This window comes from Rhipicephalus sanguineus, chromosome 11 (assembly GCF_013339695.2).
Source record: "Rhipicephalus sanguineus isolate Rsan-2018 chromosome 11, BIME_Rsan_1.4, whole genome shotgun sequence".
NCBI lineage: Eukaryota > Metazoa > Arthropoda > Arachnida > Ixodida > Ixodidae > Rhipicephalus > Rhipicephalus sanguineus.
Genome location: NC_051186.1, coordinates 65,685,093 through 65,698,744, shown reverse-complemented (window position 1 = coordinate 65,698,744; position 13,652 = coordinate 65,685,093). Strand labels below are relative to the sequence as shown.

The following is a 13,652-nucleotide window of genomic DNA, read 5'->3' as shown; positions in this document are numbered from 1 at the left end:
ATGTGCCAGATAGATTCATTAGTGGTACCATTAATTACCCCTAATTAATTTATCCAAAAGTTTCCAGCAGCAGTGAACATTTGACACTAGAGCTGGTATCACGCAAGCAAACGTGGTAGGCGTTCCAGCTTTCACAAACTTTATAACGGTAAATTTGCTTTAGCTTTGCTGCAACATGGCAATGTAATGCAGTGAAGCACGCAAGTAGTGCAGTGAAGCATATTATGTGGGGCATATATGTCTTGTACGTATCAAATTATGAATAGTATGTTGAACTATTTTACAATCTCCTTCAACTTCGATACGTCCAGGTTCAACTGAACATATACTGAACCCTCCTACATCTTCACTACACTATGTTTCAATAAGCTTGAATTGAACTTTGATGCTACAACTATGTAAATAAAGGACTTTGCAGTAAAAAGACGCCAAAGAAGGTAACACTGACGTGCACACGATAGGATCTTACACAACCAAAATGCACAGGTTTACATGCAATCTCTATTAGTATCTGGGCATGCAGTCAGCTGGACGTTAGACAAGTGGTCAGTGGTACATAGCACACTAGAGTACTGCACATTACCTCCCTTCTATGCAGTACTACAGTGCTTTGCTTAGGCGGCATTTTTAGCAGCATTCCAAGAGCCCACACACAAATACGTATCAGGCAAGCAACTGACCAATGAAGTTTTACTGGAGACCAACAAAACTTAAGAGATGAGTGGAGAACTCCTGATTAAGTTTTGATATCTAGGTTTATTTCAACATGCAATGAAGCCCCAATGCACTTTGCATTTCCCTTCCATTGGAAAACAACATGCTGCGGATGTGAATCAAACCCGTGACCTTGCCCTCGATGACGGTCCACCATAACCACTACTAAGGCACAGTGGCGAGTGAATCAAGTAAATGCGCGAGCCAAACTGGCTTTGCTAATCAGCACATTTCATTCTTTTTGAAATGTTCTTTCATCGAAGTAAGGCCGTCCTTCAAGGCAGATGAAGAGACCATGACTCTTCGTCCAATAGTATAAAACAAATCTGGCAGGTTATGGACACACACCATGTAATTGCCTGAAAATATTCACGCTGTAAGATAAAAGGACCGCGAATGCGCGAACAAGCAGCAACACAGAGCAGAAACGAACAAACATTCCAATAATTAGTTTGCACTTTGCGTTGTGTGTTCACGTATACTAGTCTGTCTCCTTATATTACAATGTGATAATTTCAAGACAATGTATAACCAACTGGCCCCTATTGCTGCTTTTTTTATGCCATGTATACAACTTGTATGACCACCCAAAGCCTGAGCAGGCCATACGCCTTCCAGTGAGGTTTCTGTTGCATTACCAGTGCTTCCGACTCTAGATGCTCACCGTCTATGCCCTCTGAAGCTACAAAGTGTAGTTAGTGCCATGTGACCTATACTCCACAAATTCAGATGGTACACTAGCAATAAGCTGTTTGTCACAGAGTCATGGCCAATAGTGCACAGCTGCGTAAAACAGGCCTACAGCCAGTGACAAATTAAATACGAATACGAGTGTGCTGCCTCCAGCGCAGTGTTCCCTGTCATGAAGCATTCTATGCATTCGAAGGTTGCTCAAAGCACGAAAGCAACGTGACATATCACACATTTTCTTTAAGTGCTGATAGCTTCACTGGCATCATATTGCATTTCAATGACCAAAAACCATGTGCTTAGGTAATCAGTTTCATTCGTTGGAGACAATGTGTGAACTGCGAAGGCACACATTGCATGAGCATACAAACGACATTACACTTATAACGTCAAAATCTTGACGTCAGACACATTTGCAATGTCAGGGCTTTTGTTGATGACGCCCATTGACAAGACTCGCTGCCTCGACACTCGATGGTTTGCTGAAATGTGCTTGGGAGGCAAAGAAAAACGAATGAGTCATGAACGTACAGTATCTTCTAAACTCACCATAAACAACGAGGTTGGTGACGTGCGACACCTTCTGGTGCCCGTCGTCAGCAGTGCACCGATAGGGACCAGCGTCGTCACCCGTCAGCTGGGAGATGTGCAGCGAGCCGTCGACCAAGATCTTGAAGCGCCCCTCATTGCTCTCAACCAGCTCGTCACGGAAGGTCCACTCTACAGACACTATCAGGAACGGTCGGTCGAGGCACGACAGCGTAACGTCGGAGCCGGCGTTGGCCGTCACTTCGGGCTTTGCTTGTGCAACCATTTGTGATGGCTGGTGCACTGGTGGAGACAGGGCTGCAGAAAATCAAGCTGGATTATTTTCAATGAGATTAACCAAGAGTTAATCTGCTTTTTGTTGTAGAGTTGTAGACCATGAAAAATCCTAGTGTAGAAATAACAGTGGCATGAAAATGCCAGAAAATTCTTTCCCTCAAAATGCTAATTATTTTATATCTGAAATTGACGCTGCCGACATTAGCCCCACACAACTAGCCATGTTATGTACTATCTGGATTAAGCCATTAACGATATCACCGACATATAAAACAATCTTTTCGTTGACAAAAAAATAAATGCTACATGTGACATATCTCGGCTACGTACTGATACGTATTTTCTTTTGTTTGTCCTCAATATGCAGCACATGCTTCTGGCAGTACCGCTTTTACTTTTGCTGCAGTACATAACGTTATCTGTGAGGGTATCCGTGTTTCTTTCATTAATTGTCAACACTCTTTATCGGTTGCTGTGGACGCCACAAATAAGACGAAGGATCCCTTCAAGCTGTCAAGTCACGGTGTTGCTTCTTCGCCTCTTTCATAATAAGCAAATGCAATTGTGTGAAGAATAAAGAAAATGAATGAATGAATGAATGAATGAATGAATGAATGAATGAATGAATCCTCAGGTCAATGAGCCATGAGCCCTATTGTTGAAGTGTTACTCCATCTAAACTCTAGTTGCACTTTTGACACACACTGACACTGTTGATTGACAGAGGCAGTGCTGCTTCCTTATGCAAGTAGGCATAATATTAAAAAGCAGCAGGTGCCTCACCTTCAGTTGTTGGCTCAGCGGTCAGAATTGGAGCCTGCGTTGTCGTGGACGTGTGAATGGTGGTGCTCTCTGCAAAGAAATATTTTCACTCATTCCTACGTGACTTTTAATCTGATAATATATACCCTAAAAGAGTAGTACGTATCTTTTCTGCCAGCAGTAAGGTACGTTAACACTGAATATTATTATTGGTTCCCATTATATTACTCCATAGGACATGCATGAGCAACTGAGGTTATCAGATGTGTCTAACATACTTAGGTCCCAGATTGGCTGCTTCTGAACAATTAAAATGCAGACTGCAAATTAATTGAGTTCAAGTTATTAGAAGCACGCTATATCTGGATCTTGCTTGAATGTGCAATGATAAATCGAATCTAAATTGATAGTCGGGCAAGATGCTCGAGTGGCAAAACCAAGCCTCAAAAAGCACAACCTTATGAAAAATGGTGAGTGTGCTTTTGTTTGTCTGAAGAGAGCAATATCGAGAACTGCAGCTTCAAAAGCTTATGGTATTCTTAAAGGGGCCCTGCAATACTTTTCCAGCATGGTCAAAAAACGCTGCCGATCAGTAGTCGAGGCTCCTGAGAACACGCGAGCCAAACATTATAGTGCAGCACGCCAGCCTGAGATTTACAATTCATTCTCAAAGTCAGCTGGAAATCGCTTCCTCTTCTCTCAACAAATGATGCCATATACCCAAATTACTGCGCCATATACCCAAAGTCCATGGCTGTGGGCTAATTTGAGCATCGTGAGCTGCATAGTTAGTGTGGCCGCCACGGGATGCCGCCACATGCCCGCGCCCTCGCAATCACACTAAAAGTAAGCTGCGCGTTTGAAGAGAAAATGAACAGAAAGTGCTCAAGGTGATGACGCGCGCTGACGAATGGACACATCTTCTTGCCCCCTTGTCATCCCCCTCCCTGCGTAGCTTTTAGCGCGCGCGCTGGTATGAAAGGAGAGAGAAAGCGCTTAAAGCATGCGGCAAATCCCTGTAACTCCGTTCGTACTAGACGGATTCTAAAAATTTTTGCGGCAGTCGATTCGTGATGCAATGAGCCCTCTTAATGAAGCCATTAGACGATTACTTGAAAAAGTGTTGCAGGGCCCCTTTAAAGCAAAACAAAGAGTGAAAGAATTGAAAATTCCCTACATAAAAGAACTCGCCAGAACGTAAAGAAGACACGTTCACTCCCACAAAAAAGGACGTACGCGGGTGCGAGGACACAGACAAACACAGTTTACGTGAAGCAAGAAATCCAACCTGTAACAACGGCCTGGACACAGACATGAGCGCAGCCATTGTAGCAGCACTTGTGGACGTCGCGACAGTCGGCGTCCACGCGGCAAACGTCCCGGCAGTCGGCTCGGACCACGGCTGCGGGTTGCGCTTCGACTTCGGCTACGGGGCAGTGGCCGGGCTTGTTCACTGGTCAACGGTCAGAACTCGTGTTACAGTGAAATTCCACATCCAAAAGTGCCACATTGAGCTACGCAGAATATCTAATCAAACAGCAAAAAAAAGCTTGAGATGAGTGCATTGGCATCGGCAGGGGGGTGCAAACGGGGCACTTGCCCAATAGCCAAGCACTCCCTCCCTCCCCTACCGTGATGCAACATGGGTTTGCACCCCCCCAAGACAGAATCCTGCCGACACCCATGGATGAGAGTCCTTTTCCAAAACAAGCAGTTATTCGTCGCAGCATAGTGGCTGAGTGATTAACATTTTTTGGCATAAATGTGCAGCACAATAATCAATTTCACATTAATTTGTAGTTGGTCATTTTTTCCTGGCTGTTCACACATACACCTGTATATGATGATCTAATTTTCTATAGTCTTATTCATCTGCACAACCATTTATAAACAAGAAACCAAATTATTAGGTAAAAGTGAACATCTATTATGTTACTATTACATGTTCATACATGTCCATAATTTCAGTATTCTGAATACTTGTTATCCAATGTCTGCATTTGACATACCACTCATCACCCAAGTTCTTTTTTCATGCTACTGAACTCGTTCGGGACCCTTGAGCAAATCTGATGAACCCTGGAAAGTGTGCTAAGTGCATAGTGTTCTTCAAAAAAATTCTATAATAAACTTCAAAGACTCAACAGCAAATGCTCACCCAGGCGACACACCGGTCGGTAGTTGGGTGTGCCATCGGCACTTCGGTATGCCTCAATCCTGCAAAGCTCTGCTTCGTGGCACGAAAAGGTCTGAAAAAAAAAACGCAAGCACCTTAGCTGTAGCTGTAATTTTTTAGTTGCCTACAAAACCCCCAGGTCTTCGAGAACTGCTATGTAGTGCTTCAATGTAGGGTAGTCAAACTTGCTATGGTTATGAGCAAGGGTATGACAACCTTGCTCACTAAGCAAGAGAATTGAAACTGGTGCCGAAATCTCTTGTTACCTTCATTTTTATGTTTGTGATCAGCATCCGTTTTAGCTTTGATATTTACTCATTGTAAAACTGACCTTCTTCAAGACGTGTGATTGGTTAACCCAGCTCAACTCATTTCTGTTTAGTGAAACCTTAACAACTGCCGAGCCAAGTTAGTCCACGAAGAAAAAGCACACGTATTCATTTTTTTTTTAATCTTTGCTTAGCGCATCATCCCTGGCCCTCCTTTATTTCTGCTATCTCACTTTCCATTCGCCACTATGGCTTCATTCTATGCCTATCACAGAGGTGTCGCTAGCTGGGCTAATTGGTATGAATCCATCACAAACAACGTAAAAAACAAGACGAGGCACACAGAAGAGGAGTGACGAGAACAAGCGCTTGTTCTTGTCACTCCTCTTCTGTATGCCTCGTCTCGTTTTTTGCACTGTTATTTGCGATGTATGCCTATCACCACAGAAGCTGTCGTTAACACCAACAATACAGCTGCTGCTGCCACCTCCCCAGTATCAGCAGTGGCAACAATAACAGCAACACCGACAGCAGACCACACTCACCTCACAAGGGTTGCTGCAGCGACACTGGACGCATCCCCGGTGGTCCACGGTCTGGTTCTTCCCAAGGGGACACTGTAGCTCCTCGCAGTTCGACGGGAGGCACTCTGGCGCCGGCGTCTGTGGTGGAGCTGCCGGCGTCAGTGGGAACGGTTCTGGAAACGGTGTAACCGGCATTGGTGGCTTCGCACGTGGGTCTAACTCCTCCTCTGGTCCCGCGTGCCCTCGAGAAGGTGTTGGTGGCATCCGCTTGTCGTCCGTGTCCGGCTCGTATACTTCGTAGTCGGGGGTGTCCACTGCAAGTGTGCCAGGGTCATAGCGATGCCTCAAGTTGTGGGGCGAAGAATTCAGCTTTCTTAAAGAGACACTAAAGGCGAATATCAAGTCGGCGTTGACTTTTGAAACCTCATAGTGCTTGTTTCGTGCCAAGAAAATGCTCAGTGTGCAAGAAAATCACGTTATAGTGGTCCGCGAACAGTTAGCGCAATTCAAACCACCCGCCTCTGAAGGACTCGTGATGTAAGCATTTCTCAAAGCTGCCCTTAGCTGGCGCTTTCCGTTTTCTGGCAACATTGTGCCTCCACTGGAAATGCACGCAAGAATACTTCCTGCTATACTGAGCCAGAATGCAGGTGGGAGTTGCGAGCTCCCAAGTGCTAGCTTGAAAACTCAACCATGAGTGCAAGTCAACAAAACACATACGCACGTGAGGTTTTTTAAATTTAAAATAAATTTTGGTTGCAGTTTTCCTTCTTTGTAATTCAGTTGTCCCCGACCGGGCAGATATCCGCTGAATGTTCACCTTTGCAGTTTTTGAAACTGTTACGAAACAACATGTAGGCACATTCTCGCCAACAGTCTAGGCTCTACTTGCAGTTGCTGCTGTTATTTTAACTGATGGCAATACTTTGGTCTTCAAATAACAATAAAATTGCATCCCAGGAGTAATCACAATTAATGCATTTGCTCACACAATGTGTGCCTCGTCCTGCCAGTGGATTTGACAATGTGTAAAAGCAAAACTAATGGTAAGCGTACTCATGCACAAGACTCTCACAGTGTCTTCTAATCAAAGAAATTATCCACAGCTGCTCAAACGAAAGCCTCAAGTGACAACCAAGGCATCTGCCACTGCTGTGATGGTGACGGACTGTGACAATGGCAGTACGATGAAGGAAATGACAATGAATATGACGTGAGCACCAGACCACTGAAATGATGGCAGGATAATGGTGACAGTCTCCGATACTGTACATAGAACAACAGTAGTGACACCTACAGCATGGCAACTACGACAGTGTGAGGACAATCTCACAGATGACCATAACAGCGATGACGCAATAGCAACAACTCCATGACAGCACAATGGCTAGCATGTCATGAACCAAGGATTAAACAGCACTACCCTGAAGCAGTTTATTTTTCTGCTGGCTTCCTCTACGTTAAAGGGGTACTGACACCGGGTTTCGAAGCTGAGTTTATTCTGCCATACAAATTTCCTGTGTACAGAGACGGCTCTCAGCAAGTGTGAGGCTCAGGAAATGCTGATAAGGTATATTATTTCGATATTAAAGTCGATTTTCACAGGGTGAACCCACTGACATCGACACTAGCGTGAGACCAGGCTACATTGTCAATTCTGATGACTTCACGCACCAGTACAGCTGGCTGCGATGACGTCAGGTACCAAAACACACAAAATGGCCACTTGTGCGTCATTAACGGAGACATGCAATGGAGCTGCTGTGGAAACATCACGATATCATGCGCAAGCACATGACAAGAAGCCCATACCGTGTCGTGACGTCGGGGTATAGTAGGAACTGAAACTAGGTTTTAAAAACATGCTATAATTAATTTTCGAGAGTGCACTGATACTTACCAGTACATTTTCTAGGATCTCAAAGGGGCCCTGCAATGTTTTTTCGTTTGCGTTCTGCAGCGTTGGAGTGTGCGTAGAGCTGGATAGTGAGATAAATGCTAAAAGAATTATAGAAATTTGTGCAGGTAACGCAAGATATTAGTCTTCAAACTTCAGAACCCCAGCAGAGGATGGGAAAAAAATGTTCCCTTTCACATTTCACTCTCCCATGTATGTCAAAGGCTGGTTCCAATCACTGCGCCTCTTACAGAGACATACCGGAAGACTCGCCCCACGATGGCCGTTGTGCAGTGCACCTAGCATCGTTTTGCAATTGTTTTCAAAATTTCATATTTAAAAACGGGAATCCTTTTGTGTCCGAGGAAGTATAAAGAGCACTTTTATAGCTTTTAGTTAACAATAGTGTGACCTAGCTGGGACCATATGACTATTACATGTTACTTGTCGCGTCAAGCCATTCAAAACAACCGGTAATTGTTGTCACTCCAACGCAATGAAACATCACTTCCGATCACAACAATTGCCGTTGTGTGTTGCTCTAGTCCGAAACCATTGTGGTTTCGCCGTTGCAATAAAATTATGACAGCTTTGATTTTCGCGTTGCGACTTACGCAACGATATCGTTGCATTCCACAGTACCAGAAGAACTGATGAAATGACAAGCTTAATTTGTGTCACAGGACCCCTCTTTCATGTGATGCAACAAAAACGACAACTGAAAATTTTCGTGTCAGTACCCCTTTACGGAAACAAGATGATGGTATCTATGTCAGCAAAAGCATGCTAAACAACTCTCACTGCAAAGCTGAACCGCCTATGACAGGTGCAGCAGATGCGCACTACTTCGTGAACCTGTTGAATACTGAAAGCAGAATCTTTATAACGATTCCAAACCTAGCACGCCTCTTCGCTAAGCCTGAAAAGGCGTGCTAAACTTAGCACGCCTGCTCAGTTACTCCCAATCACAAGCCACACAGTGTACTACACTTCCTACCCACTTCATCGAAGTTCATGCAACAGGAACCACCTCGCATTAGCACGTGTGCAAGCGTACAGCACGCACAAGAGGGTATACCATCCATTTTTACATGCAAGAGGGATCACAAGCGGCACCTCCACCTACTTGTAACCCCAGAGCAGAACTTCATGCAGATTTCGTGCGACTTGAACCGGTTCTTATTGCCTCCACAGCCAGTGAACACGAACGGCAGGCAGGTGCCGCTCTTTACGTCGTAGAACCATCGAGTATGCACCTCATTGCAGTTGCCAGGGTCGGACATTCTCTTGCATGCACCTGCGCAGTTCAGTCGCAGCTTCTGCAGCTTTCAACGCTGCCTCGCTTAACACTGTCTCCACTGCACCGTACACCGTGCGCCATTGTTCTTAAACTTTGAAAACATTTGTTCGTTGTTATAACTAGTCCTTCTAGTTAGAATGCATTGTGCATTTCAGTTAACGCTTTCAGAGATTTTTAGACATAATTTTTCTGAGAAAAAAAGATGTTTTTTTCTTTCAAAAGTAAACCGTCACATGCAATGGACATCCATAAGTGGTCCCCATTAAATGAGGAGCCCAAAACTGAGCCAATTATTACACTTATAATGCACTATGATAAAACACCATATTTTCTCGTGTATAACCCGCACCCCCCCCCCCCCCCCCCCCCCACAGGCTTGGCAACAATAAAATGTTTAAAAAAACCCCCTTGTACTGACGTGAAGCTGCGTTCCTTGCAGTACCGTGAAGCTGTGCCTTGACCAACTTGAGCAGTGAAATTCGCGTATTTAACATGCACCTCAACTTTAGCTCTGAGATTTCTGTATATTGTGTACGAGTTATACGTGAGAAAATACGGTATTAAGTAATACTAAATACAGAAAAAAGTGCCCCTGTGCTTCACATTGTCGGTTATTTCGCCTTTAGCTGCAATTGTCTAGCCTCTTGTTAGCTCATAGTGCGGCCGCTCCAAAAAAGTAGGCTCGTGCCAATACTAAATTTTAGGTTCGAAGCGAATTCAAAGTAAATAGTGATTTGGTCGAATAATTTCGAATCGAATTCGAATAGTATATATCACATATTATAAAAAAAGAGCATATTTGTCATGATCCAGCTAACCTGCACAATATATTTTTAATATTGAAACAAGGTATGTGCAAATGTCACTCTTTTTGGTTCAAAGGGAAATAGAAGCAACCTCGAATAGTAGCAGGATTTGACTTTCGGTAGAATGCACTTGATAACCTGTAAAATACGTTACATTTTAAAATTTACTCTATTTAGAGCATATAAGCTGGTATAACGAGCTTTTAAACTTAAAAAATGATGAATTGATGTGAGGTTAATATGTTTATTTAACCTTGATGTGGGGCTTCGTGGCAGTGTGGATATCCCCTGGATAGATGTACTCACAGCATAGTACCCCTCTACTGCAGTGAAACGATGTTTACAGGGGGTTACATGCGGTTTATAGTATATGTCTTTCGCTCATTTCGAATACTTTGAAATTTCCAATAATTTAAATTCGTTCTGAAGCGAATTCGAATACTTTAATATTCTTTCGAATATTCGAAGTGCTCGAATATTCGCACAAGCCTACAAAAAGGCATTGGTCCTGGGTTTGAGTTACAGAGGGCATAAAATTTTGATCGGCTAGGGAGCTTTAGTCCTGAAAAATCTGTATGAATTTTATTAACAGCTTCGTACTACAAATCTGTGGATGACAATCTTTTATTCTTTTACGACCCTTTCTTTGTCTCATGGGCTTCGACAGAAAGAAATTACCAATACAGGCGCCAACCAATTTCTCGGACCTTCATGGGGCTGAGATGGCATCCGGAAAATCGGGCAGTCCGAAAAAACAAATTCACGCAGAAAAAGTCACTTTATTTATAGAATGGCTTGCAAAACTGGCCAGTCTAATTCTGCGGGGCACTACGCTGCCGTACCCACTCTTCTCCATCGTTTATCGACTGTAATTTCCTTGCTTAGAAGTTTTTGTCGAGGACGCGGATGAGGAAGGTGGTGTCGGCACCATCACTAAGAAATCGCAATGAAACCACAATCGGTTCTTGAAGCGGCGATGCAAACAGCACAACCGACCGCATGCGACACCGCAGGCGAACCGACCAGATCAGCTGACGATACGCATGCAACGCGGGTTCGCGGCTGCAGAAACATAAAATGGCAGCGATGTTTGCGTTTTCAGTGGTTTTCGGTAGCTTTCGACTCGCGATCACAAGCAAAAAAAAAAAATCCGGAAAATTGAACGAGAAGGGTTTCAAACATCCGAAATTTCGGTTGGTGTTACACATTGACTCTAGGAAGTGCGTCACGGTGCTATGGCACAGTGCGGATATTCAGGCAGGCATGAAAAATAGGGCGTCCGAAAAATCGGTCGGTGACTGTACTAAATACTGTATTTTCTCGCATATAACACGCCCCTGCATATACAAGCACCCCTAACTTTAACACTACAAAAAGAAAAATAACATACGCATATAACCTGCCGCACCACTTTTTAACCACATTTTTTTTCCTTTCTTGGTGCGGGTTATACGCGAGAAAATATGGTATTACTGATCATGTGTAAGTACCGTATCAGTATACAATAACTTTACCATACTTAACAGTTTTATTGCTACAAGAACAGAGGGCAGACAGGGTAATGGAGAAAGCATGCAAGTATACGTTAGTACACAAAGGTGTTACCTTTGCCAATACGCCAGGGTTTAGTGGGATGCCGTGCAGGTGGATCTACTACAAAAGGCAAGACGATAATCAGCAACAAGTTTAAAGCTGTTCAACAAAAGTCATGCAAACAAAACGTCAAGAGGCACCAAGCACAGGCGCAACCTCAGTAAGTCTTTCAAATTTTTCCTGCAGTCAAGTTTCATCGTTTTCAATGCTTCAGTTTAAAACAATCGCTTGCTCAAAATCAGCAAATGTGCTGACACCGTCAAACATTTAGACAACGACAAATGTTATGCCACTAATAAAAAGGATGGTTATGGCTATGATCAGTTACAGCAATGGGCATAGGTGCCAAGAGACTTACTTTGCATGCTAATTAACCACATGCACATTCTCATGAATGCTTGCACACCAGGTGTCATACAGCGAAACAATTAACAAGTTCCGCAGAGTATGCATTCGGCGGGGAACACACACTACAAAACTTACTGCGAGTATGCACAATTTGTGAATTTATCACCCACAGTTCGTAAGGGCTGCTAATATATATGCTGCAATGTAATTGATTATCAAGTTAGACAGAAAGAACGGTTTAGCTATTTTGATTTGTTGTGCGAATAATGTCCACCTTTTGGAGCAATTCAGCTCAAGAAGTTGAAGCCGTGTCGCGCACCATGAACAATATTTCATGCATCTACATTAATGCTTCAACAGAGCCCTGCAAATCTTCAGTGACAATAACAGATTCTAAAATTCCTTTTTCTTTTTACAAATTAAAAGTGAACTGACGCAAGAGTGCTTTATTCCCTCCTAGTTCCTTCAGTGCCTTGGACACAAGGTAAGCAAATAGTCAGTGCACTTCATTTACCAGTAACGTAAGATTTGTTAACTAATATTCGATTACAGCCTTTACAGGGTTCTTGGAGTTTTTTTGTAATATTATACAATCGGTCAGGTTACAAATGCGCTTAATTATTTGTGCTGTGCTTTAAGTGATGCTTGTGTCAAGAAGACATAGGTGATTAACGGTTACCCTCCTCCCAGAGCTATGCTTTTCCTCCTCAAGTTCTTCACCGAGTGGTTGGGAACTAAGCTTCATCTTCAGCGATACACTACACTCATCATCATCATTATCAGCCTGTCTACGCCCACTGCAGGGCAAAGGCTTCTCCCATGTTCCGCCAATCAACCCTGTCCTGTGCTTTCTGTTGCCACGTTATACCTACGAACTTCTTAATCTCATCCACCCACCTAATTTTCTGTCTTCCCCTCACGCGTTTGCCCTCTCTTGGAATCCAGTCAGTTACCCTTAATGACCACCGGTTATCCTGCCGACGTGCTACATGGCCGGCCCACATCCATTTCTTCTTCTTAATTTCAACTATGATATCCTTAACCCCCGTTTGTTCCCTGACCCACTCTGCTCTCTTCCTGTCTCTTAAGGTTACACCTATCATTTTCCTTTCCATCGCTCGCTGCGTCGTCCTCAATTTAAGTTGAACCCTCTTTGTAAGTCTCCAGGTTTCCGCTCCGTAGGTAAGTACCGGTAAGATGCAGCTGTTATATACCTTCCTCTTGAGAGATAGTGGTAGACTACTATTCATGATTTGATAATGCTTGCCGAATGAGCCCCATCCCATCCTTATTCTTCTAGTTATTTCACTCTCATGGTTCGGCTCCGCGGTTACTACCACCTCCCACATGAATACACTACACTCAAACCTCATTATAACGAAGTTACATCTTACACGAAAATAACATCGTTATATCAGAAAATTCGTTATAAACGTATATCCTAACACTGTATACATTGCAAGACTATTCTTTAATTACTTCATTATAACCGATATTTCGTTATATCCGTGTTCGTTATGTCGAGGTGTCAGTGTATTTGCATGCCATAGATCACACAGGGCAAGCTTCGTGTTTGTCACATTGAGCTTTGCATAACCAGGTGCCAAAACAATCCTGTATGCTAATATTTTCTCAGCCAGTACAAGCGCTATAAAATCAAATCCGTCACACGAGTGACGTCGCAGAGCCACACCACGTCCCGAATTCCACAGCAGCTGAAAACTCAGTCTGGTAGTGCACCATGGTCT

The 13,652-nt window shown here is 43.6% G+C and overlaps 1 protein-coding gene across 3 annotated transcripts in view; it reads right to left on the bottom strand.

The window, feature by feature from the left end:
• Positions 1 to 13,652, bottom strand: part of LOC119373785 (papilin-like) — a 50,296-nt gene that overhangs the window by 6,310 nt on the left and 30,334 nt on the right. For all 3 annotated transcript variants that reach the window (XM_049410779.1, XM_037643840.2, XM_049410778.1), the window contains exons 18-24: positions 11,569 to 11,616; positions 8,984 to 9,154; positions 5,982 to 6,274; positions 5,150 to 5,240; positions 4,280 to 4,444; positions 3,013 to 3,081; positions 1,954 to 2,250 (exon numbers count right to left, since the gene is read on the bottom strand). In XM_049410779.1, the coding sequence (XP_049266736.1) occupies positions 1,954 to 2,250; positions 3,013 to 3,081; positions 4,280 to 4,444; positions 5,150 to 5,240; positions 5,982 to 6,274; positions 8,984 to 9,154; positions 11,569 to 11,616 (1,134 nt within the window). The remainder of the gene's footprint in view (positions 1 to 1,953; positions 2,251 to 3,012; positions 3,082 to 4,279; positions 4,445 to 5,149; positions 5,241 to 5,981; positions 6,275 to 8,983; positions 9,155 to 11,568; positions 11,617 to 13,652) is intronic.